At 35.0% G+C, this 21982-nt stretch overlaps 4 protein-coding genes and 1 pseudogene across 6 annotated transcripts; 4 read left to right on the top strand and 1 right to left on the bottom strand.

Moving 5' to 3' along the window:
- The first annotated feature begins 4668 nt into the window (after nucleotides 1-4668).
- On the top strand, nucleotides 4669-7928 carry LOC142531231 (glycoprotein 3-alpha-L-fucosyltransferase A-like). Of its 3 annotated transcripts, none has more exons than XM_075637321.1 (7): nucleotides 4669-5300; nucleotides 5801-5977; nucleotides 6277-6518; nucleotides 6623-6727; nucleotides 6838-6994; nucleotides 7123-7350; nucleotides 7450-7928. In XM_075637321.1, exons 1-7 carry the CDS (start codon nucleotides 5077-5079, stop codon nucleotides 7703-7705), a joined length of 1389 nt encoding a protein of 462 aa, XP_075493436.1. In that variant the 5' UTR covers nucleotides 4669-5076; the 3' UTR covers nucleotides 7706-7928. The 3 variants fall into 3 exon arrangements, with proteins under 3 accessions (XP_075493436.1, XP_075493435.1, XP_075493437.1); XM_075637320.1 differs by having other exon boundaries at nucleotides 4670-5300; nucleotides 5813-5973; XM_075637322.1 differs by having other exon boundaries at nucleotides 4670-5300; nucleotides 5813-5977.
- A 473-nt stretch (nucleotides 7929-8401) lies between these two features.
- Nucleotides 8402-11726, top strand: LOC142531740 (ceramide synthase LOH2-like). Its single transcript, XM_075637990.1, has 6 exons — nucleotides 8402-8751; nucleotides 9151-9356; nucleotides 10180-10335; nucleotides 10746-10931; nucleotides 11016-11194; nucleotides 11453-11726. The coding sequence occupies exons 1-6, from the start codon at nucleotides 8635-8637 to the stop codon at nucleotides 11470-11472; spliced, it is 864 nt and encodes a 287-aa protein (XP_075494105.1). The 5' UTR covers nucleotides 8402-8634; the 3' UTR covers nucleotides 11473-11726.
- A 2590-nt stretch (nucleotides 11727-14316) lies between these two features.
- On the top strand, nucleotides 14317-15281 carry LOC142531106 (ethylene-responsive transcription factor ERF109-like). Its single transcript, XM_075637137.1, has one exon. It carries the CDS (start codon nucleotides 14375-14377, stop codon nucleotides 15137-15139), a length of 765 nt encoding a protein of 254 aa, XP_075493252.1. The 5' UTR covers nucleotides 14317-14374; the 3' UTR covers nucleotides 15140-15281.
- Nucleotides 15282-16056: 775 nt separating this feature from the next.
- Nucleotides 16057-18208, top strand: LOC142530709 (protein CYPRO4-like; annotated as a pseudogene).
- A 436-nt stretch (nucleotides 18209-18644) lies between these two features.
- Nucleotides 18645-20851, bottom strand: LOC142531692 (uncharacterized). The gene is made up of 6 exons (XM_075637921.1): nucleotides 20645-20851; nucleotides 19499-19565; nucleotides 19275-19397; nucleotides 19115-19198; nucleotides 18949-19035; nucleotides 18645-18831 (listed from the first exon to the last, which is right to left on the bottom strand). Exons 1-6 carry the CDS (start codon nucleotides 20710-20712, stop codon nucleotides 18745-18747), a joined length of 516 nt encoding a protein of 171 aa, XP_075494036.1. The 5' UTR covers nucleotides 20713-20851; the 3' UTR covers nucleotides 18645-18744.
- Nucleotides 20852-21982: the final 1131 nt, after the last annotated feature.

Below are 21982 nucleotides of genomic sequence, written 5' to 3'. Positions count from 1 at the left end.
ACTTAATTAAAATTCAAAAGCTAGTCGTGTGGTGATTTTGATTCTCCAAAAGTTATTCTAATAAAAATACTAATTTTAAAATCACTATAATAAGATTTTTAGCTTTACTTTTTTGTTTTCAAAATTATCTATTTCTGATTTTCATCATTTTTTGATAATCTATAAATTTAATCACTTGTACAAAACTTAATTTTTGCAAACACTCCTTAAAAATTTGTGATACAACTTTTGAAAATATAAATCTTTAGGAAGTTAGCGAAATTAAAAATACGTTGAATTATTTGAGTTTACTTAATAATTTTTGTCAATTCTAGTACATTTAATGACATATATCTGAAAAACGAACTATCATAAGCTATAGATTTTAATAAAACTCTTGACTCTGTCATTCAAATTACAATTACTATCAAACAATGGTCACACATTTGATTTTTATTAGTTGCTAATTAGTGAATTAATCGATGACAAGATTATTGAGAAACAATAATCGTCTCTAGAGAAAAAGTAATCAAAATATATCATCCACTTCGTTTCATGTTTAAAAAATCTGAATTGCAAGTGTTGGTTGGATGTTACCCGATTTGTTTCATATCATTACAAATTGCACTAGATATTAGTGGGCGTGACAGCAATTCCAACAAAACAAGATTACATGAGCTAAACAAAATCTTAAGGAACCAACTTTTTCGATCCTTTAATTGACTTCGACCCACCATATGATAGCCACATTAATTTTAATATATATATATATATATAATATTTTCATAGGCAGTTGGGTCGAACTCCAATCCAAAATACATTATGTTTCATCGTGAAGGCCAAATTTGAACTTGGCCCGAAGCTAAATGTAAAGAAAAATACGCTCGAACCCACAATCGCCTGATCATTAGAAGTCAGACGCCTTATCCATTAGGCCACGGGCGCTTCGTATCCGTCAACTATTTTAGTTTAAATAATACATTGATTGTATGCGAACCTCACTTTTAGAATATTAAATTGTCCAAAAATTCTTAATATGTGATGTGGATGTTAAAAAAACAGATCTTTCACTTGTAATATTGAAATTAAGATTTCAGTGATGCTCATATATTTTCACACTAGTATATTGAAACTTCACTGACTATAAGGTTTTTTCTCAAAAATAATGTTTATGTACATCGATGAACATGATAAACAAATATACATAAACATATCGATTATTACCTCAAGTCATTGAATTATTTGTAATTATTTTGCACTTCGACTCCCTGTATATGGTGTAGTATTGTTCTTATGAAGTATAAGGTTAGAGACCTCAAATACTTGTATATATAGACACTCTTGTACCATCAACGGTTAAGATCGGGAGCTCAAGAGTAAATAAACATAGGCGCAATTTAGATTACGGTTTCAAGGAATTGCTATGTTGAGGATTATACCGAAACGATGACGATTATGATGATAATATAGTACGAAAAATGCGGACTAAAATATTCAACAAGAACGCAAAGATTTACGTGATTTATCCAATATAGGCTACGTTCACGAAGCTACTGTAAATATTTATTGGAAAAAATATTACAAGTGTATACAAAATACTCTTTTTCCCACAATCTTAACTCAAAATATACCGAGAATATATTTTCTCTATCTCACACAAGAAAAATCTTTGCCCTCGTGAAAAAAAACACAACCTTTTCTTTTGCTCTTTATTTTACAATGCAGAAAAGCTTGTTGGAATATACGTGAATTTATTTCACAACTCCCTCCAACCACTTCCTCAAACACCCACGAACCATTTCCTCACCTAACACGATGTAGTCAAGAGATCCATAATAAAAGAGATTCATATTTTTTTCCCATATTTCTGTGGACTTGTTAAAGTCTCTCACTCATGGATAAGCAGCGTGTTAAGATAAATTTTATTCAAGTGGTCCGTATGAAGAATATTTATTTGACTTAATCAAAGGTAATTTGTCCTCCACCTTTTGCATAAGACAAGTTTCTTTTTCTTTGTTTTTATTGCTGATTCAGTATTCATTGGTTTCCTTTTTTGGTTGTGTGCTGATATATTGTCAATTCCTGTTCAAATAGCGAGGACATAACACTACACACACAGATCTTATAAACTTTACTTCCATTTTCCCTGTCGTGAGTTGTTGGAACAGGCATATATAAAGACACATTCCTTTCATTGTTCTCCAGTTCCTGACACGAATAACTATAGTTACTGTTGGGCATCTTAATACAGACAAGTCCCTTTTTGACATTAATATGTAATTCATATTTATACAAACATCTTTCCTGGATAATACATGTTTCAGAAAGTTAGCTGTACTTGAGTTCTAAAATCAAGATATCTCTTTCTTCATGTTTTGTACTATTAAAATTAGTGGATAAGTTTTTAAAGAAAAAGAGCGTCAGCTATTCTGTTGGATAAGTCAAATAAGAAATGTTCCCACTTTGATCTTTGACACAGGCAGAATAAGGAAATATACTCTTTTGGTTTGTCTAAAAGTATATCGAAATACAGTAGCTGCTCGATACACGCTAAGTAACCTTTTGCAGAAATTTTCACGTATGGCATTTCATTGACTCAAATATGAAAAAGTCATCGAATTTTAAAGTTCATGCACCAAATGGATACAAGGTTCTTAGCCAAGATCAATATTCAGTGTAAGAATTAACATGGAGTGGCAGCAATTCAGTTATTTTCATGGGATATTTTGTCTCTCTTGAAAATGTGCTGTATACGATTGCTAAATGCATTCCATGTAATATGCACTTCAACCCAGAGAGAAGTATTTGTCTTTACTTTTTGCGAAAGCGCTTTAATCTTTCCGTGCAATAGTTTGACAGAAAGCCAAGTATCAAATCATTCAGATGTCTGGTTTCCTGCACAGGGCAGGGGTCGGAATTTTGAGAACGAGGACAATTTATTGAAATATAATAGCAACTCTCGAGCAAAAAGATTGAAGAAGGCTGAAGCAGATGGTTCAAGTCATGATCAAATATTGTCCATGGTTGATTTCTTTTATTAATTGATTTGCATTATACCTCTTCTTAATCTAGGTTTGTGTTGTTTCAGATTATGCTGTTCAGGGAATGCCCGGGAACATAGAATTCAGTTGTTAATAGTCTACTCTAGCCGAAGAATAACTGGCAATGTCACGAACAGTATTAGAAAACTGTCAAACTTATGCTTCCCTTACAATATGAGATTCTTATCCACGGACCGAAGCCTCTAAAACTAAATGAATACCTTGTTGCAGGCTGTTGATTTCTGCACATTACTGCCACTTGAAGTACCAATTATAACTCATAAGTCGGATACAGCTTATCTTGATGATGTCTGGGTCGATTGGGTATGAAAGGTAGACAATCTACCCGACAGAGACGTGTACTTTCTCTGTGAAAATTTTTGACCCGGACTGTCTGGCCTGCATTGTGAGTACTCTTTGGTGGTTTGGTCTGACCTGTATTGTTAATACTTTTCACCAGTTAGATGAGCTCGGGTGACCTAGCATGACCTGTATTGTGAGTAGTCTTGACTGTATAGTATGAGCTCGAGTCAAATGATCTGCACATACTCAACAAGAAATTCAATGGCACCAGAAGAGTTTTTGATGTGACCACTCTGATGCTCAAGTCGCACAGAGCACACTAAGTAGAAAGAGAATATATTGAATGTCGTAGAATGTAATATCTCATATTGCGAATGAACGACGTATATCAGCATATATATCAGCATTTACAAGGAAAAAGAGAACTCCAGCTCCTGAACTTTTTGGTAGCTGCCTTAATGCTGATGGGCGGCCCACCAACCATACAAACGTGCAAGGTACTCCATGTTCTGCTATGCTCGAAAGTATAGTGCATATAAAATGCAAAATTAGTTAGTTAAGTGTGGAAATTAATATTAGTGTTTCAAAAATCTCAAGTATCATTTCATATGCAATTTCATTGTTTAGACAACTTAAATAAAATAAATACACTATAGTAAAGTTCTGAGAATCCCAAAAATGGTGATCTAATGGGTCCATTTTTAAAAAAAGTTAAGCAAAATTTGACACGCCACCACCAAATTTGATAAAGTCAGTATGTTACGTAATGCAATTAGGTGTTTTCACAATATATATAATCTTAATTATTTTATTATTTGGGGTACAAATTAAGTCTTAATGGGATAAAATAAGAGTTCATAAATTGAATAATATCTTTATACGACAAACTTAAACTTATTACTAAACTGACTAACTATTTTTTTGTGCATTCGGCAAATTAATTCCTGCTATCACAATCCTTTACATTTACTAGAAGTTTTTATTAGATGCATATTGGGTATTTTTTTAGTATTTTAAACCATATCCGAGCTATACATACAATTTCTTTTAGGCAAAAACTTATATGAGACGGTCTTATGGGTCGTATTTTGTGATACAAATCTTTTATTTGGGTCATCCATGAAAAAATATTACTTTTTATTGTGAATATCGGTAGGGTTGACCCGATTCGTGCTCTATCTCCAATTAATTATATTACATGGATATTACAAATACAATTTAAGTTAACAAAAAATGGTAAATAAACTTACTTTAAGTTACGGATTTTGAAAAAATAGATCAAATTTAAAATATAATAGCTAATAAAGGATTTGTGAAAAGAAAAGGCCTATATATAAATAGGTAAAAAAATGAAAAAGGCAATATTTTCTTCCTTGGACTTTTGCATTCTTCCAATGGAGGCGTGCATTCCGCAGCCTGAATCCTTGCACTAACCATAGTATAGAAACAAGATCCTTTTCCACTTCACTTGTTTTACAATTCTTATCTTGATATTTCATCAGACGTAAAGATCAGATTTTTATTTTTCCTTTCCCTAACAAATTTCTTGGTTTATACCCAACAATGATGGGTACTGGAAACCAGAGGCAGCACCTTAAAATCGAAGTATTACCGGACCCGAATGGCCCAACAACGTATTCATCTCCTCCTTCTACGCCGAACAAGAAAAAATGCTCCAAATTTCTGCCGGTTTTCGTGGGATTAGTGGTGATAGGGGAGATCGCGTTTCTGGGCCGCCTCGACATGGTCAAGAATGCGGACTTGGTCAACTCGTGGGCTGAATCGTTCCACCAGTTCACCCAAACATCGCCCTATTGGCCAACTGACTCTTGGGTTGACGAATCCGGGTCGGGTAGTGAAGGAAGCCAGCTGCAAAATCACCAGGAGAGCTGCCAGGATTGGTTGGAGAGGGAGGATTTTGTGCCTTATTCTAGGGATTTCAGGAAAGAACCTATTTTGGTACATGGAGCTGCTGAGGTATGCATCGGTTAAGTTTTTGCTAATGTCTTATGTGTGTTCTTTTGTAATGAATTTTTATCTTTAATTTTCATGGGCAATGTTTGATTTCTTTTGAATTTTTGATTGCAAGTTTGGGAGATTAATATTTTGGGGTGAATATTATATGTTTTAATAAAAATGAAGCTTGAAATCTGAAACCTGCTAGATCAGCCCTTGTATGCTCCATCGTTTCTTTTTCGTTTGTTTTCTGGCTTGCTGTGGTTCTTTACAGACATTTTTTCTCGAGGACAAGTTTCTTTGTGCTAATTGGATTTATTACATTTTATTTTGAAAATAAAGAAGAAAGGCATGCTCAAAGGGGATCAAGGAAAAATGAATAAATGGAAACCCGATGTTACTAGTAATAATTAAGTCTAAAATAGATTAAAGTGTCATTCTTCTGACAATATATCTCTAAATTTGTGGCTGTTTATTTTTCTCTCAATTATGTGCTATTTAATGTTGTCTGACTTGGATAGCTTGCCATCTAGGAGTGGAAGACCTGTGCTGTGGGATGTAAGTTTGGGTCCGAATCTGGTAAGAAGCCTGATGCTGCATTTGGGTTTCCTCAGCAGCCTGGCACTGCTGCTGTTCTTCGGTCGATGGAATCGGCTACATACTATTCTGAGAATAACATTGATAATGCACGACGGTGGGTAAGCACACAATGTTGTAACTTATTGCATGTACTTCTTCTCAACATCTTTTCAGAGATATGTTCATGTATATATTTTAGATACAAGTTGTAGATGTTTTTTGGTTCAAATTAAGAAAAATGTTCTTCCACTCGAGAGACCCAACTCAAACTCTAGGGCCCAAACTCTAGGGGACATTTTGTGGAATTTGAGCAAGTGTTATGTTATCTTTTTTCGTTTTCTTATATTTTCTAGATAGCTATCTGGTCTGCCACTCTACCCTTCATTGTATCAGTGTTAATAATTTTTATATGTGGTAGGAAGGGATATGATATTGTGATGACTACAAGTCTCTCATCAGATGTTCCTGTGGGGTATTTCTCGTGGTCTGAGTATGATATAATGGCTCCGGTTCAGCCCAAAACTGAAAATGCTCTTGCAGCTGCTTTTATTTCCAATTGTGGTGCTCGAAACTTTCGTTTGCAAGCTTTAGTGGGACTCGAGAATGCGAATATTAATATCGATTCTTATGGGGGTTGCCATCGAAATCGTGATGGAAAAGGTGATTTACAAGTCTGGTTAGAGACTGAGGAATTCCAGCTTAACCTTGTATTTTTTTTATGCATATATTTTTGCTAAAGACCTTTTGTTTTCCTATATTTGTAGTGGACAAAGTGGAGACACTGAGGCGCTACAAATTTAGCTTGGCTTTTGAGAATTCCAATGAGGAGGATTATGTTACCGAAAAATTTTTCCAATCTCTTGTGGCTGGTATAACATACGTTTTTTATACTTACGCAGTGTTTTACCATTTTTTAGTAGCTCATGGTTATGGAGTTGACCCAAATAATACGTGACTCGAATGATTTTTATACGTATAGGTTCTGTTCCTGTAGTCATTGGCGCCCCTAATATCCAAGATTTTGCTCCTTCTCCTGCTTCACTGTTGCATATCAAGGAGGTGAAAGATATTGATTTGATTGCCCAGACTATGAAACATCTCGCAGAAAATCCCACTGCATACAATGAGTCGCTAAGGTTAGCATTCCATCATAAAAATCTAATTGGTTGGCTAACCTGGTCCTACCCGAATCCCTAGATCTGTTATTTCACCATCTCTTATAAAATGGTGGATTCTTATCATGTAATCTGGTTCGTTTGTGCAGGTGGAAGTATGAAGGGCCGTCGGATTCTTTCAAGGCCTTGGTTGATATGTCTGCAGTTCACTCATCTTGCCGCTTGTGCATTTACTTGGCTACCAAGATCCAAGAGAAAGATGAGACGAGACTCGAGTTCAGGAAACGACCTTGCAAGTGTACCAGTGGCTTAAAAACCGTATACCACTTATATATAAGAGAAAGAGGGAGGCTCGAAATGGAGTCCATTTTCATAAGGTATTTACATATCCGAGTGTTGCTCAATCATTCAGTTGATTACTCATTTGTTTCTGCTCGCCTTTTGACGCCCAAATCTTATATCTTGCCTCGTTTCAGGTCGGACAACTTGACCCTGAATGCCTTGTCATCGGCAGTTCTATCAAAGTTTACGTCTCTGAAACTTGTTCCCATCTGGAAGTCCGAGAGACCAGAGAGCATACGGGGAGGAGATGACCTCAAAATATACAGAATATACCCCGTTGGAAAGACGGAGAGGCAAGCACTGTACACCTTCAAATTCAGAGGAGATTCGGATTTCAAGAATCACGTAGAGAGAAACCCTTGCTCCAAATTTGAAGTCATATTTGTTTGAAATTTTTGGGCAGATCATTTAGTTTTCACTACAACAGCTAATTTGCGGATCATCGCTTGAGCAGAAGGGATCACAGTGACATTCAAATTTACCCGTAGAGAGCCATGCACGGTGTGAGATTACTTGACATTATTTAGCTGTGAATGTTATCAACCTTGAATCCACGTTGTAGAGTATGATCATACTTATTTATTGCTAGTAAAAAGTTCACACGTGTTGGACATGTATTATTATTATTTTTGATTTTATCAAATAATACTAAATAATTAATTTAAAATTATTTTTAACTTAAAAGAATTCGATTTAAAATGAAATTTTTTTTTATATTTTTTATAAGTAAAATATTGAGTGACTTGAGGAGATTTTTAATAAGATAAAAAAATAATTATAAAATTAAATATTTTGATCAATGAAATAGCCATAAAAAAAATAAAATGTATATTTATTTGAATTTAATAACGGTAAATGTAATCAAAATTACTTTATACAAGAGTAAATTTGAGTTTTAATTGGATTATGTATCAATTAAATCATTTACAACTATCACACAATTAATTTTTTTATAATTTATTTTATTTTATATGTAATATTCGAACAATTTTTTATGATGAATTTAATAATTAATTTTAAAAAAAATATTTAAAAGCTGAGTACACTACAAAAACATTCCCAAGTAGAGATATTAATAATTAAATTCCATAAAGGCTGCGGGGCCGACCTTCTCCATCACATGAATAAAACCGTTCCTCTCTATTCCCTCCATCCACTCTGCTGCATTCATTTCGCTCCTCAATTCCCCCCTTTCCTCCGCTGCCACCACCTGCGATTCTGCTTCAAGTGCATGCATACTATGTTTACGTGATTCAGGATTAAGTGTAATGATTGGGTTGACCGACGATTTGCAGCTCAATTGAAGTTTCAATCATTTGATGGACTCGATCTGGACGCACGATGGCGTCCCTGGCGTCTCACATTTCGTCGTTGCGGTTTGCTTCGGTTTTGTTTTCGTTGCCGCCAGATTGATCCTGGACAGATTCATTTTTCGGGTAAGGTTTCTCCATCGTTTGATTTTCCTTGTTTGTGTTGAAATGAGAGTGAATTGCATTTCTAGGGATGATAATTGGCGGCGGTTGCTTTTTAACACTTTGAATTCAAGTTGCGTGGTGAGAAAGAGCTCGTGCATTGTGTTGTTTCTTTGTAAATTGACCTAGGTTGTCAGCATAATTCTTTATCGCGAGTGAATGGATAGAGATTGTTATGAATAGAACCTATTTTGGTGATTTTGTGAAGGAAATTCTGCTGTTAGCCGTCAGTTATTCTTCGATTGAACGGTACGATTCAAGTTGTGTGATGATAGGAGCTCTTGATATTTTTTCTCGGGTGTATAATATGCATTGATATGTAGACAAGTCTTGGTAACTTTGAAATGTTTCCATCTATTCCAGAGACTGGCTATCTTGTTGTTGAGCAGAGGAACTGCTCTGAAAATTAATAGGGAGACAAAGAAGAAGATTGCAAAATGTTCAGAGTCCATGTGGAAATTTACATACTATGCTACTGTTGAGTTTTGCGTTTTAATAAGTACCTACCATGAACCATGGTTCACAGACATTAAGGAGTACTTTAGAGGCTGGCCTGATCAGGAGCTGAAGTAAGGTTTCCGTTTTACTAGATTGGTTCGATTTATTGTTTTATGAAACTTATTGTCGATATTCTTGAGAGAGGGAGCAAGTCTTTACTCGTGCTATGATGTATTATTTCCATACGTGGTTCATGGATCATGGTTATGTATGACAGTAGTTGTGCCTTCTGTGCAAATATGAATATGCTGCCATTTGTTTACATAAGATGATCTTCATGTATGAAGTGATACACCCAAAATCGAACTGGTAAAGTGTGCTGGTAAATTTTTTAATAAGCGAAATTATGTGAAGTCATCTTCAGTTCTTAATTAGTTTGATCTCATGCTATGAGATGTTGGTGATGCTGTGATTTGATGATAAATATTGAATAAGATTGCAGAAGAAAACTATGTCGATTCCTGTGCCTCAAGATAATTATGTCCTGTACCAATGTAATGTGTTATTACTAACCACAGAACTTCTCGATTTGACAGGGGACGATGTATTGTTCATAGAAACAGTTTCAAGCACTTTATTTAGGTTGATCGATTGAATTTCTGACCGTTCTTACCCACATGTCCAATGAGGAATGACTTTCCATGCATAGACAATTTTGAATTGGCATAAAAAAATCCAGAAAAGTTGTTAATGTAATAACATTATGGCCTTTTCTGAAGGGTAATAGCCCACGATAATTTGTAACTGTTGGAGTTTATTGATTTAATATTTACATATTTGCTCCTCTCACACTTCCGATAGGCTGCATAAACATCTGTTTCATGGTTTTCAGCGCAGAGGCTATTGAAAATTGCTGTTCATCGTATCTAATCAGCATTGTATTTAAATTTTCAGGCTTCCCATAAAACTCATCTATATGGCCCAATGTGGGTTTTACCTTTATAGCATTGTTGCCCTCCTTATCTGGGAAACCCGAAGGAAGGATTTCGCTGTCATGATGTCTCATCATGTTGTTACTGTGATCCTGATTTCCTATTCATACATCACGAGGTAACATTTTGCTCCGTCTTTTGGACCATTGCAGCTTTTTACATGACTAGGATATGTAAGTCAACCTCCTGGAATATGAACATAGCTCGCAGGCTTCACAAGGACATAAATCATGCAACTAAATGCAGATTCTTTTAACATATGACATTTTATCTTGTATTCAATCCATTCTTTGTCATTGCCAGATATGCCTTTAGGATTTTAAATTTTTTTCTTCTTTTTAAATTTTTTTTCTTCTTTTAAAAAACCCACATTCTTTTAATTATTTTTATCTCACTTTCCCTTTATATGGAAAATTTTAACAGAAATAAACTTTATTTTTACATGTGATTACGATATAGAATCGAAATAAAATCAGTCAGGTAACTTTAGTTCAGTGGTCTTAAACGAAATTGTGCATATGAATACAGGTTCTTTCGTAGTGGAGTAGTCGTTCTCGCATTGCATGATGCCAGTGATGTATTCATGGAAGCTGCTAAAGTTTTTAAATACTCTGAGAGAGAGTTTGGAGCTAGTTTATGCTTTGGATTGTTTGCCCTGACATGGCTTATGCTGAGGCTCGTATACTTTCCATTTTGGGTCATAAGAGCATCAAGGTAATCGTCGGACATGCCTTAAAATCTTCATTTGTGTGTTCATTGTTCCTTTTGCTCTAATTATGTCCCTTCTCCATTCCTTAGCTACCACTTGGTCGAATTCTTGGACGTGTCGAAGACATATAATATGGTGTCGTATTACATCTTCAATACGATGCTATTGACATTGCTTGTTTTTCACATTTACTGGTGGATTCTCATATGCTCCATGATCACTAGACAGTTGAAAAATAGAGGGAAAGTAGGAGAAGATATACGATCAGGTATGCACCTTCTGCTGCTAACTGAGATTTAACTAACTTCAAGTGGTAGGTACTTGTTTGCTAGTTTTGTGTTCACAAGTCAAACCTGCTTGGTGGGTGAGCAAACCTGGCAATCCTTATCCGGAAGACTGTGTAGTGATGGGTCCAGTTGGTCTGAATCCTATACCCAGGACTGTAATCAAGCTGGGCTCGTTTCTTTGAGATCTTGTAAAGAATCTTTCATTCGTAATGTTTTAATTATTTTCAATCCTTCAACAGATTCAGAAGATGATGACTAGTTGGGGATTCTTGCTCCTAGTGAACCCTGCTGTTTTACAAGGGACAATTGCTGTTGCTCTCTAATAGGTTTGATCGGCTACTTCCATAGAATGGTTGGCATTTTATGTCTCTTATCTTCTTGCTGTAATTGGGGCTTATAGGAGTATATGATATTTCACGTCTGAGATTGCGTATTCGCTTTTGGGTTGTAATAGTAAATGTACATCATCCTACTAGCCTGAATGAAAATCAATCGAAGTACACAATAAACTCATCTCCTCTCCCATTTTAGTCTCCCTCCTCATTTAACCAACAAAATAATTTGAATTAATTGGTCCCTTTGTCCCCAAATTATCATACATTTGTTTGGTACAGAGGAAAAGCATGGGATTGATGCTTTGTTCGGTTGCCGTATGGCCAATCCGTGATAAAAGATAAAGCTCGACACTGTGGATACAATTTTCAAAAAATCTCCACATAATTCATTGCACAAGAGGGTGTGAATGTGTGATAGTTTCATCATTTGTGGGAATTTCCTGTATTACCCTTTTCGTTCTGATGAAAAGGGCAACTAAAACCCTAATTAACAACCGACTAATATTCTCATCGACATTTTGTTGAAAGTACCAAATATATATATATATATATATATATATATATATATATATATATATACCATTAGTTGACAATGATACCTCTTAATTAATTGTTCTTATTTTTAGTAAGTTAACTAATTGTCCCCATTCCTAAATATTAATTAAATTAATTGTTAGTTTGTTTTCATAATTTATTTTTTATTTCCAATTTTTAAGAACAAGTGATGATACATCCATATCTTTTACTCTTCTATTGTAACTTATAAAAATTAATTTTTTTTTCAAAAAAAGAATTTAAATTTTTTATTAGTATTTTGAATAATATCTAGGGGTGTCAAAATGCGACACGACCTAACACGAAAAAAATCAGGTTCGGGGTGGGGTTTTTCGGGTTCGGGTTGGGTTGATTCAGGTTAGTGCCATGTAAGGCGGGTTTCGGGTTGGGTCGCGGGTTGACCCGCGATTTTTTTTTTTAAAATATTGCCTATATTTTTATATATTGTATGTTTGAACAAAATTTATTGTATATTTATATGATAAATTTTCATCATCTAATATTTATTTTGCATATTTTTATTTTTTTAACAATTTTTTATTTGATTTGGTAAATATACTTTTAATTTTCTACGGTTAAAATTTCAAATTTAAATAGAAAATTTTGTTATTATGTGTTTAAATTAAAATAATAATATTATTTTTTATTTTTTTGAATTTTTTCATTAATTTTTTTAAAAAAATTAAAAAAAATAAATAAAATTCGGGTTAGACGAGTTGAGTCGGGTTAGACGGGTTCGTGTTCGGATTGGGGGTTTTCGGGTTGCTACGGGTTCGGGTTGGGTTCGGATTGAAAAAAAAATAAAAAAATTTTGCGTGTTGACCCGAAACCCGACCCAACTCACCGATTGACACCCCTAATAATATCTTTGTTTTATTAAAATATAGGTTATTAATCACTAGATGATATATTGTATATTTTGTAAAGACAGAAAGTAATAGAATTTTTTTCTAATATGTATTTTATCCCAAATTTAAATAAAATTGGTAAATCAAATTTTTATATGACTTAATATTATAATGTATTTTGAACAAATATATGACCGATATTTTGTATACTTCCACTAAAGCTTTTAGAAAATACAAATAATTTCAATTTTGAATATAAAATTATGATTTTTTGTAATTTTATATTTTATTTACAAATGATAAAAAAAACTATGACAATATTTTTAAATAGAAATCTCTTGACATGCAAGTGCAATATTATTACATTTGAGCTAATTAAGGTGAATCAAGACTTTGTAGTAGAAGGAGCGTGATTAAGATAAGAAGCTTGGCATGTCTCAACATCATTGTGAATCCGATGTTCTTGTGGTTATCGATGTTCTGAACAACACGGAACCAGATTTTTCTAGTTTAGTCATTATTATTGAAAACTAGCTACTTTGCACATGCGATGTTTGTATATACAGTTTTTTTTTATAATTATCGATTAACTAAAATAAAATTTGACAAATTATCGAGGGATTAAAGTGCTATTTGAATTGTTGTCTTTAAAAAAAAAACAAAAGTGTTTGTTGCAATTAAAAACAAAAACAAAAATATAATATTAATATAACACAAGAGAAAAATTGGAAGAGCACGGAAAAAACCAAGATACTATTTTTGTCTCTATCACAGAGATTCTTAATAATAATAATAATAGATTGTAAATTATATATATATATATATATATTATAGATCAGCGAACCGAACTGGTTACACTTAGGCTAGGAAAGCTTTTTCCACGCCTGAGTTGTTAGAAGGGTCTCTCTTTCTCCTACTTTAATTCTTCTTTAATTATTCCGGACTTGGTTTAATATTAAACGTGATGGTCATTTTTTTTTTAAAAAAAATGAGGGAATGGTATTTTTTGGGGAATTCTGTTTTTGACAAACTAAAGGATACACAAAAAGTTTTAAAAAAATAACTCGGACAAATAAAAAATGAATATTTTAATATACAGTATAGAATGAAAGGTGTTTTCAGGCCATGGAAAAAAATACATCAATCTATTTGAAAATGGGGACAGCTACAGATGGTAACCTTGGACTGAAGAGAGACTTTGTCGTCCTCCTGGATTGACCGTCAAAACTACCGCGTGACATTATGATGTCACCCTGCCAGCTCATCCACCATCAGGATTAACCGATAACTGACACGCCATCGGAGGAAATTTAACACTCCGTGTGAAGACAGAGTACTTTTTTTTGGGGAACATCGGTATAAAATACCTTTGGCATTATTTGCGCACACAACTAAAATTTCGGACTGCAATTCTTGAATAACCATGCAGATATCAGCCAAGAAAATGAAGCAGCAAGGAGGTAATAATATCAACAATGGCAACACCTCAGTGGCAATGGCGGCGGCGAGGCTCACCAGTGATGAGGAAGTTTCCATCATGGTGGCAGCTTTGAAGAACGTTATAACAGGTGGCAGCGCTGATCGCACAGAATCGTCGACCAGCCAGAGCGCCGCCGGGGCTTCTTCTTCTTCCACCAGTTTAATTGCCGGAGGTGTTTCTTTCTCAGTGTCTGAAGACTTGGAAACTTGCAGGTTATGCAGGATTAAAGGGTGTTTGGGTTGTGATTTTTTCGCCGAAGAGGAGAAGGATAAAGGTGCGAAGAAGAGGAAGAAGAAGATGTACAGAGGGGTGAGGCAGCGGCCATGGGGGAAATGGGCGGCGGAGATCCGGGACCCGCACAAGGCGACACGTGTGTGGCTGGGGACCTTTGAAACGGCGGAGGGAGCAGCTCGAGCTTATGATGAGGCGGCCATTAAGTTTCGAGGCCCCAGAGCTAAGCCTAATTTTCCATATTCCGATTACATGTCCGGCGGTAACGCTGAATCGAGCACGACGGCGACTCAGCGGCCTAATTTGCCGCAGCAACGTCAGGAAAATTATTATAGCGACAATAATCCGAAGTATTTCTGGGAAATGGTGATCGGCCATGAAGAAATTCACGAGATGATTGATTTTAATGGAGGTTCGTCGGATTCTGCTATCGGCAGTTTTCAGAACTCTGAAATAATAACGTCAAGACCTTTTTAAAAAACTTTTTTGGAGAGGAGCTCATTTGATATTATTTGATTCAAAATCGGGCTTCATGCGTTTTTAGTTAGAACTTCCATTTTTTTCTACTTGTATAATAATATCACATCACATGTAAAATGTATACCAAAAAATCCATGAGTACTAGGTATCTTCTGAAACAATATCACGAATTTTTATCTGTGAGACGGATCAACCCTAACTATTCATAATAAAAAATAATATTCTTAACATAAAAAGTAATACTTTTCCATGGATGACCCAAATAAGAGATCTGTCTCACAAAATACGACTTGTGAGACCGTCTCACACAAGTTTTTGTCAAAATTCATATATCTTAGAGATTGTGTGATTTATTGATTTCACGTCTTAATATCATCTCATATTTGATTCAAATTTTACAATTATACAGTTATATTTTTATTTCATTATGTATTTTACTAAAATTTTACAATAATTAGAATCATACATCATTATATTATTCACATACTTCAATTTTTATCCTCCTCATATATCATGTATCATCTTATTCCACTTACCATGTGGTGACTTACTGTTTTAATAGAATAATAAATAGTTGGATATAATGAATATATTTAAATATTTATTATGAAGAGCTTTTTGTAGTTACATTGTGCTATATACTGATTTCAAAATTTTGGAAGAGAGTGAATACACAAATTTTTTTTTTCAAAATTTTGGAGGGGAGTTGATACACGATTTTTTTGGGGATCAATTCCAATATTTCATTTTAAATTTGACAATTTTTATTTTTATTTTTATTTTAAATGTATAAGCTTATTATGAATAAAATATAAAATAAATAAACATTCCAACAACATGCTCAAAAACGTGTTCAAAAAGTTACTTGTGAAAACACATATTTAACATGTGATATATATCTATGTAGGAGAGTGATGACGTCACGCCTCCCTGAAGTAAAGTTGGAACCACGACGGCACATTCCCACGTTATCCTTGACTTTTTTTAATGAGAAGATTCCGACGCCAGTGGCTATGATCGTTATACAGTAGCCATATTTATATTTATATATTTTTAAAATCATATTTTTAATTTCATTTTATAACACATTTGTAGAATCAGAACCAAGTTCAAACAGTACAAATTCTGCTGTTTGCATCTTCCAGATTCGAGATTTCGTTTCTTGTTGTAAGATTGTGTTTTGAATTTCTTGAATTTGAAGGGTTCAGTGCATATTGTTTGTAGGAATAATTAGTTATGGGTGGTTATCACAGTCGCGAAGGACTCGAGCTTTCAGATTTGTCGTAATATTCCGAAGAGGGTGAGATCAATACTGAAATTTATGCTGATCCGGAAGATTGTAGTCCAACAGCGAGTGCGAGAGCAGTGGATGACGATGATTCTCGGCTTCAGGATTTAAAGCTGAAATATGGAAAAAACCCATCCCCATGTGTTCAGAAATCCAATGGAAAACCATTACGTTATGTTTGGATGCTTAAAAAAATGAGATTTGGATTTAGAGAAATAATTGGATTTTGAAATAATGGATTTAGAATTTCATTTAGTGTTTGGTTTGAAATTTAAAATGATATTTAAAAATCAATTTCTTGTTTGGAGGAAAAAATGATTTGAATTTGAAAATTTAAAATTTTACTAATTAACCTTTTATCTTTTACATAAATCATTTCTAAGTCATATTATTCACATTATTAAAAAACCAAAAACTTAAAATTAATATTATCATATACAATTTCAGCTATATATTTGTGTTATACAAACTACATAAAATCCAAAAAAAGCTCACTCCTTATAAATTTGTTAAAATGTTGAATATTGGAGACGAGGATGATGAAAATGAATCATGGGGTGGTGGGGGATTTTGGTTTTTGAAGGTGGGGAAGAAAATTACGGTAAAGGTCTCTACTGATATGCAAGATGAAGTTTTTAGAGGATAAGAGGCGGGTTGATTTTGTGATGGGGGAGTTTGGGCTCTGATGTTTTTTTTACTGATGAGTATAGGAGTTTCGTTACCAAATTTCAGGATTTTTTGTTCGAAAATGTTCATCGGTTGAGGTCCACAGGGGAAAATAAAGTGAAGATTTATGGAAAAGATTTCATCGGATGGTTGAAGCCAGAGGATTCGGATGATTCTATATGGGAGGATGCAGCTGGTGGCAGCTTGAAGACTCCAGCGAAAGGGCAGGTGGGATTCCCTGCTAGGGAGAGTCGGGATTTGTTAAGAGGAATTCGAGGAGGCACCCACAGGTGGTGGGATTCAAAGCTTGGTTGGTGATTCTGGTGTTCAGGTTGTGAAGAACTTTAGCCATGGGATCCGTGGAAAGGGAGTCCATGTAAAGTTCGATGACTGGAAATTGGGGTTGGGTGGGAAGTCTACTCCCAAAAAGGCCCTTTTGATGAGGGGAGAGACGAACATGATGATGATGAGTCCAATGGATGGCAAACCCCACTCTACAGGGATTCACCAATTGGACATCGAGAGAAGGAAGATTGTTACAGGTTGGAAGTTTGAGAAGGATGGTGCCGATATCACAGCGAAAGATAACCAGCGATGCGAAGGGATCACAGTTAGATTATGCCAATGGGATTTGCGAATTCCCCGGTGGCATCAGTTTTCAAGAGGAACAAGTTTTCAATGTTTTGCAACTGCTGGAGACGGGTCAATTGTTGTTGGCTCGCTTGATGGTAAAATAAGATTATACTCGAGAACTACAATGAGGCAGGCAAAACCCGCTTTCCCCGGACTTGGTTCACCTATTACATCGGTTGATGTTACATATTATGGGAAGTGGGTATTGGGCACTACAGACACTTATCTGATCTTAATATGCACTTTATTCACGGATAAGGATGGAAAAACAAAAACGGGCTTTAGCAGTCGGATGGGGAATAAAATTCCGGCTCCAAGGTTGCTGAAGCTGCACCCTGTGGATGCACACTTGGCTGGATCCGATAATAAGCCATGCTGGCCATTTCTCTTGGGTAAGTCCACCGCACTTGTGCCAGTGACTCCTCAGAATTGTTTCCACAAAAGTGACACATATGATGGTGGATTGTCAGGTTAAATAGCATATAGAATAGCGTCTAATGGGATCAAAACGAAATTGTTGTTGATGGGGTTTTAGCTATCAATTTGTAAATAAGAAGGGTTTCGGGAGTGTTTTGGGTTATTGAATTTTCTCATGGATCCTAGACGCTTTAAAACAACACAAAAATTTATATGCAATTTTGCTAGCTTGTCCTGCGTGAAATTCTCACTAGCTAAACAGGAGTTTTATACTATGTTATGGTTTGATATTTGATAGTTTCTACAGAGTAACAGTTTACTTATCAATATTTAACAAGTTTTATATGCTTAAATATATCGAGCTCAAATTGAGAAGTTGAAACACTGAGCAGAAGACAAATTTGATAAAATTTGAGACAGGGTTTAATATAGAAACAAGAGTGGATGGTTGCACGTTTCACAAGAAGCTCTATTCAATAATAAAGTTGTGGGCAGATATGAAATAATAATGCAAATATCATCTTCATTCTGTCGATTAAAGTAGGAAATTTCATGAGATGGTATCACAACGCAAACGATAAAGTGCAAAGTTTTCACCTCACAATGTATCTCTTACTGCAATCCTGCATGTTATGGCATCCGCGAGAGAAGATATTCCAAGCTCTTGCTCCGAGATTTTGTAGTGCTAGTATAGATATCAAGATACCAAGCAAACACAACAAATAATTGGATTCATCATGATGACTCAGAGCATGTTATAAATAATTCTACAGCAGAGATGGATGGAGGATGGAGAACAAACCTTTTGAATTTGAGCTTGGTTAGCCCGTGTTTTCAATTCCTCCAAGTCAATTTCAATCCCCTTGACAAGTCCTTTCACGTTTGTCATCTGGTGAAACAGAACTTTTCAGTTGCAATTATGTAAAAAGTTCATAAAATACTGCACGTCATAAAGGTAACAGTCTCACCTCATCAGCAGAAGCACCGAATCGAGCCACAAGGATATAATTTGTGCTATCAGATATGCCGCATCTCTTTAAGGATTCTGATATCTAGAACAAACAGAAGAAACATTATTACTTAAACAGAACCAGCAAAGCACGATGACGAGTTATAAAGCTTTCTCACATGCTTAGATCCAGAGAAATTGTAAACAAGTTCAGAATGGAGAGTGCGTGTCGTCAATGACTCATGCGATTTGGCTACGACTGTCTTGTGGGCAGCGGCAAGAACAGGGAAAATATCTGGTATCTGCATCGATTCTAGATGACATCAAAAATAGTTCAGAAAGACTGATGCAACAAAAACAAAAAGGGGAAGAGGTGTTGAATTCATGCACTAGATGGGCTTACAAGTGAAGCATTGATAAATGCTGCTTCTGGGTTCAATGTTCCCGCTTGCATCAAATCCAGGAGGTCCCTAAAAAAGAACATTATGTGCTTGAATCTATCATAGAGTTTCTACCCAAATATTTATTATAAGGCTCCACCAAATTACAACAGAGAGGAATAGTTCCAAAAAATCTAAATATTATACTTTCCAAATAATTTTTATATTTGAGCAAAATGAAAAGGCCTCCTCAGTTTTCATCCTATATTATTATCCTGTCAGTTTCTTCACGAACCCATTGAAGCACATTCTTCTTAGAACCCTCTTAAAAGAAAAGATATCACTACAAAGAGCAAAAGAAAGATGCCAAAATGACCATAGGCATAATTATCAAAGATGCAAGGAGCACAGGTGCCATGGAACCTAGGCTCGAGATGAAGGCCGGGACTCGTGCCTTGTAGTAATGAGGAGCACTGATGGAAAACATCTAAGACATGCGTCACAAAGCAGGACAACAGTAAACAAGTATGGATTAATGTATGAGAAAATATAATAGTTACATCGGATTTCACTTGAAATACACAATCCTGTAATTTAAAGCAATTTAAAACTAGCGTCAAGTCTTTAAGGCACACTAAGACATGTACTTTATGGCTGATTCTAGTTGCAAAGGCTTTGCCTCGCTGTACCACGAGGCTAGTCGCACATGTTAGCTTTTAATAACTACAGCAACTGCATACACTAATTCCAGGAATTAGCAGGGAAAATAGCAAATAAGCAAAGAAGAATAAAGTTAACATGGAAGAAAGACGTGATCGACTGGTTTACATTTACCAGAGCTTCTTTCAAGTAGAGGGGGGCAACCAAAATACATAGCGAAAATCTATGCTTCTATAGTTCATGAAACTCAAACCTTGGTAAAATCAGCTTTCAATTGATGCCTAAATTACCGGTTTCCCTCCCATGTCTTAGCAAACGGATGCCCCGGCAACGTAAAAGTAAAACTAATAAGCTCATGTAGACGCACACACAAATCAACACATAACCCATGAATAATTCTGATTTGGGAAATGAACCAAATAGAAAAGGTAGTAAAAAATCAATAAAATTTATGAAACCTCCCATAATTGATGAAATCAAGGAAACAAAGAAAGAGGAGAGAAGCATACTTAGAGTTGGTGACATCGCTGAAGAGAGCAAGAGAGAGTGTGGTGCCACCAACTTCGAAAACCTTCATACTTGCGAATCAAGCTTAGGAACAGTAGACTGGTTGGAGGAGGTTATGCAATTCAGCTAAAGGGGAAGTCTTGGGCTAGGGTTTCGTCACCTTAAATTAGAAATTAACATTTATATTATTTATTAACTATAATTCTCAAAACACATTCTAACATCTATATAAATCACTTTTTTTTACATTCTATTTTCTATCCTTCAATTTCAATTCAAAAAACTAGTATATTTCATGTTAATTTTTTTTAAAAAAAACTAGTTCATTTTCTAAATCTTATAACGAAATACAAACACGTGCACTAGCACAAAAACAATATCTTAATTTCAATTTAATAATCTAAAATTGATTTAAACATACAGGGTCCACAAAAATATATGAACAAATTAAAATTCAACAATTGATAAATTGTGAAAGTATTATCATTGTCATGTTAGTATCTCGTCAACGTTATACCAATGTCACCGATTTTGTGATCGGAATAGTATAATCGTCTCTCCAGAGAGTTCGGAGTTAAATATTATTATATGTTATTGGTATCTTAAAAATTATAATTAGGCCGGTGGTTTGGTGGGAACTCAAATGGGAAAAAACCAGCAAACGCAACGTATACCGCGTATGCTATGACTTCTTATCAACGTATTCAAGCCCATTTCCGGCAGCTCTTTTCACCCAAAGAATCCCTTCTTTCAATCCTTATATGGAATGTTGCCCTTAAACCCCAGCCAAATTTCACCTCTCCCAATGCCTCAAATAACTGCTAGTTGGACTAGGAACCAATTGAGAGCAGCCTGCTTTGCAGTCTCGGTGTGTTTATTAACCTAAATAGTAAGTCACGTCTTTTAGTTATTTTCGCCCTTTCCATGCACGGTATTAGCACCGACGACATTTTTAATTCTTCATTACCTGAATTGAAAAACTTTACTTGCGCAATGGATCGTGTTCATTGAGGGATTGAAATGTAAGGATGCTTGTTTTCGTTTCTCGGAATGAAGAACTCTAACTTCAGTGTATTGTTCTTAAGGTGTAGATAAAATTCATGTGCTCGTGTAGTCTTCCTTGCTGGATTTTAGTAAAAATTGATGTTTCTTCAGTAAATGATGGTTTGGTATTTCCAATTTAGGTGTTCCAAGAAGACTGCTGCATTTATTCCTGTCGGAAAATAATTCATTTGTATTAGTGCACTTGTACTGGCACGAACATTGCTTTCAAACCTTATATTTTTTTGCAGGATATGCACAGAAGATGACGGCACGAACAAATATTGATGTGATGGAGG

The sequence above is a fragment of the Primulina tabacum genome, chromosome 17 (assembly GCF_025594145.1).
Source record: "Primulina tabacum isolate GXHZ01 chromosome 17, ASM2559414v2, whole genome shotgun sequence".
NCBI lineage: Eukaryota > Viridiplantae > Streptophyta > Magnoliopsida > Lamiales > Gesneriaceae > Primulina > Primulina tabacum.
This window is presented reverse-complemented; position numbering and strand designations above follow the sequence as displayed.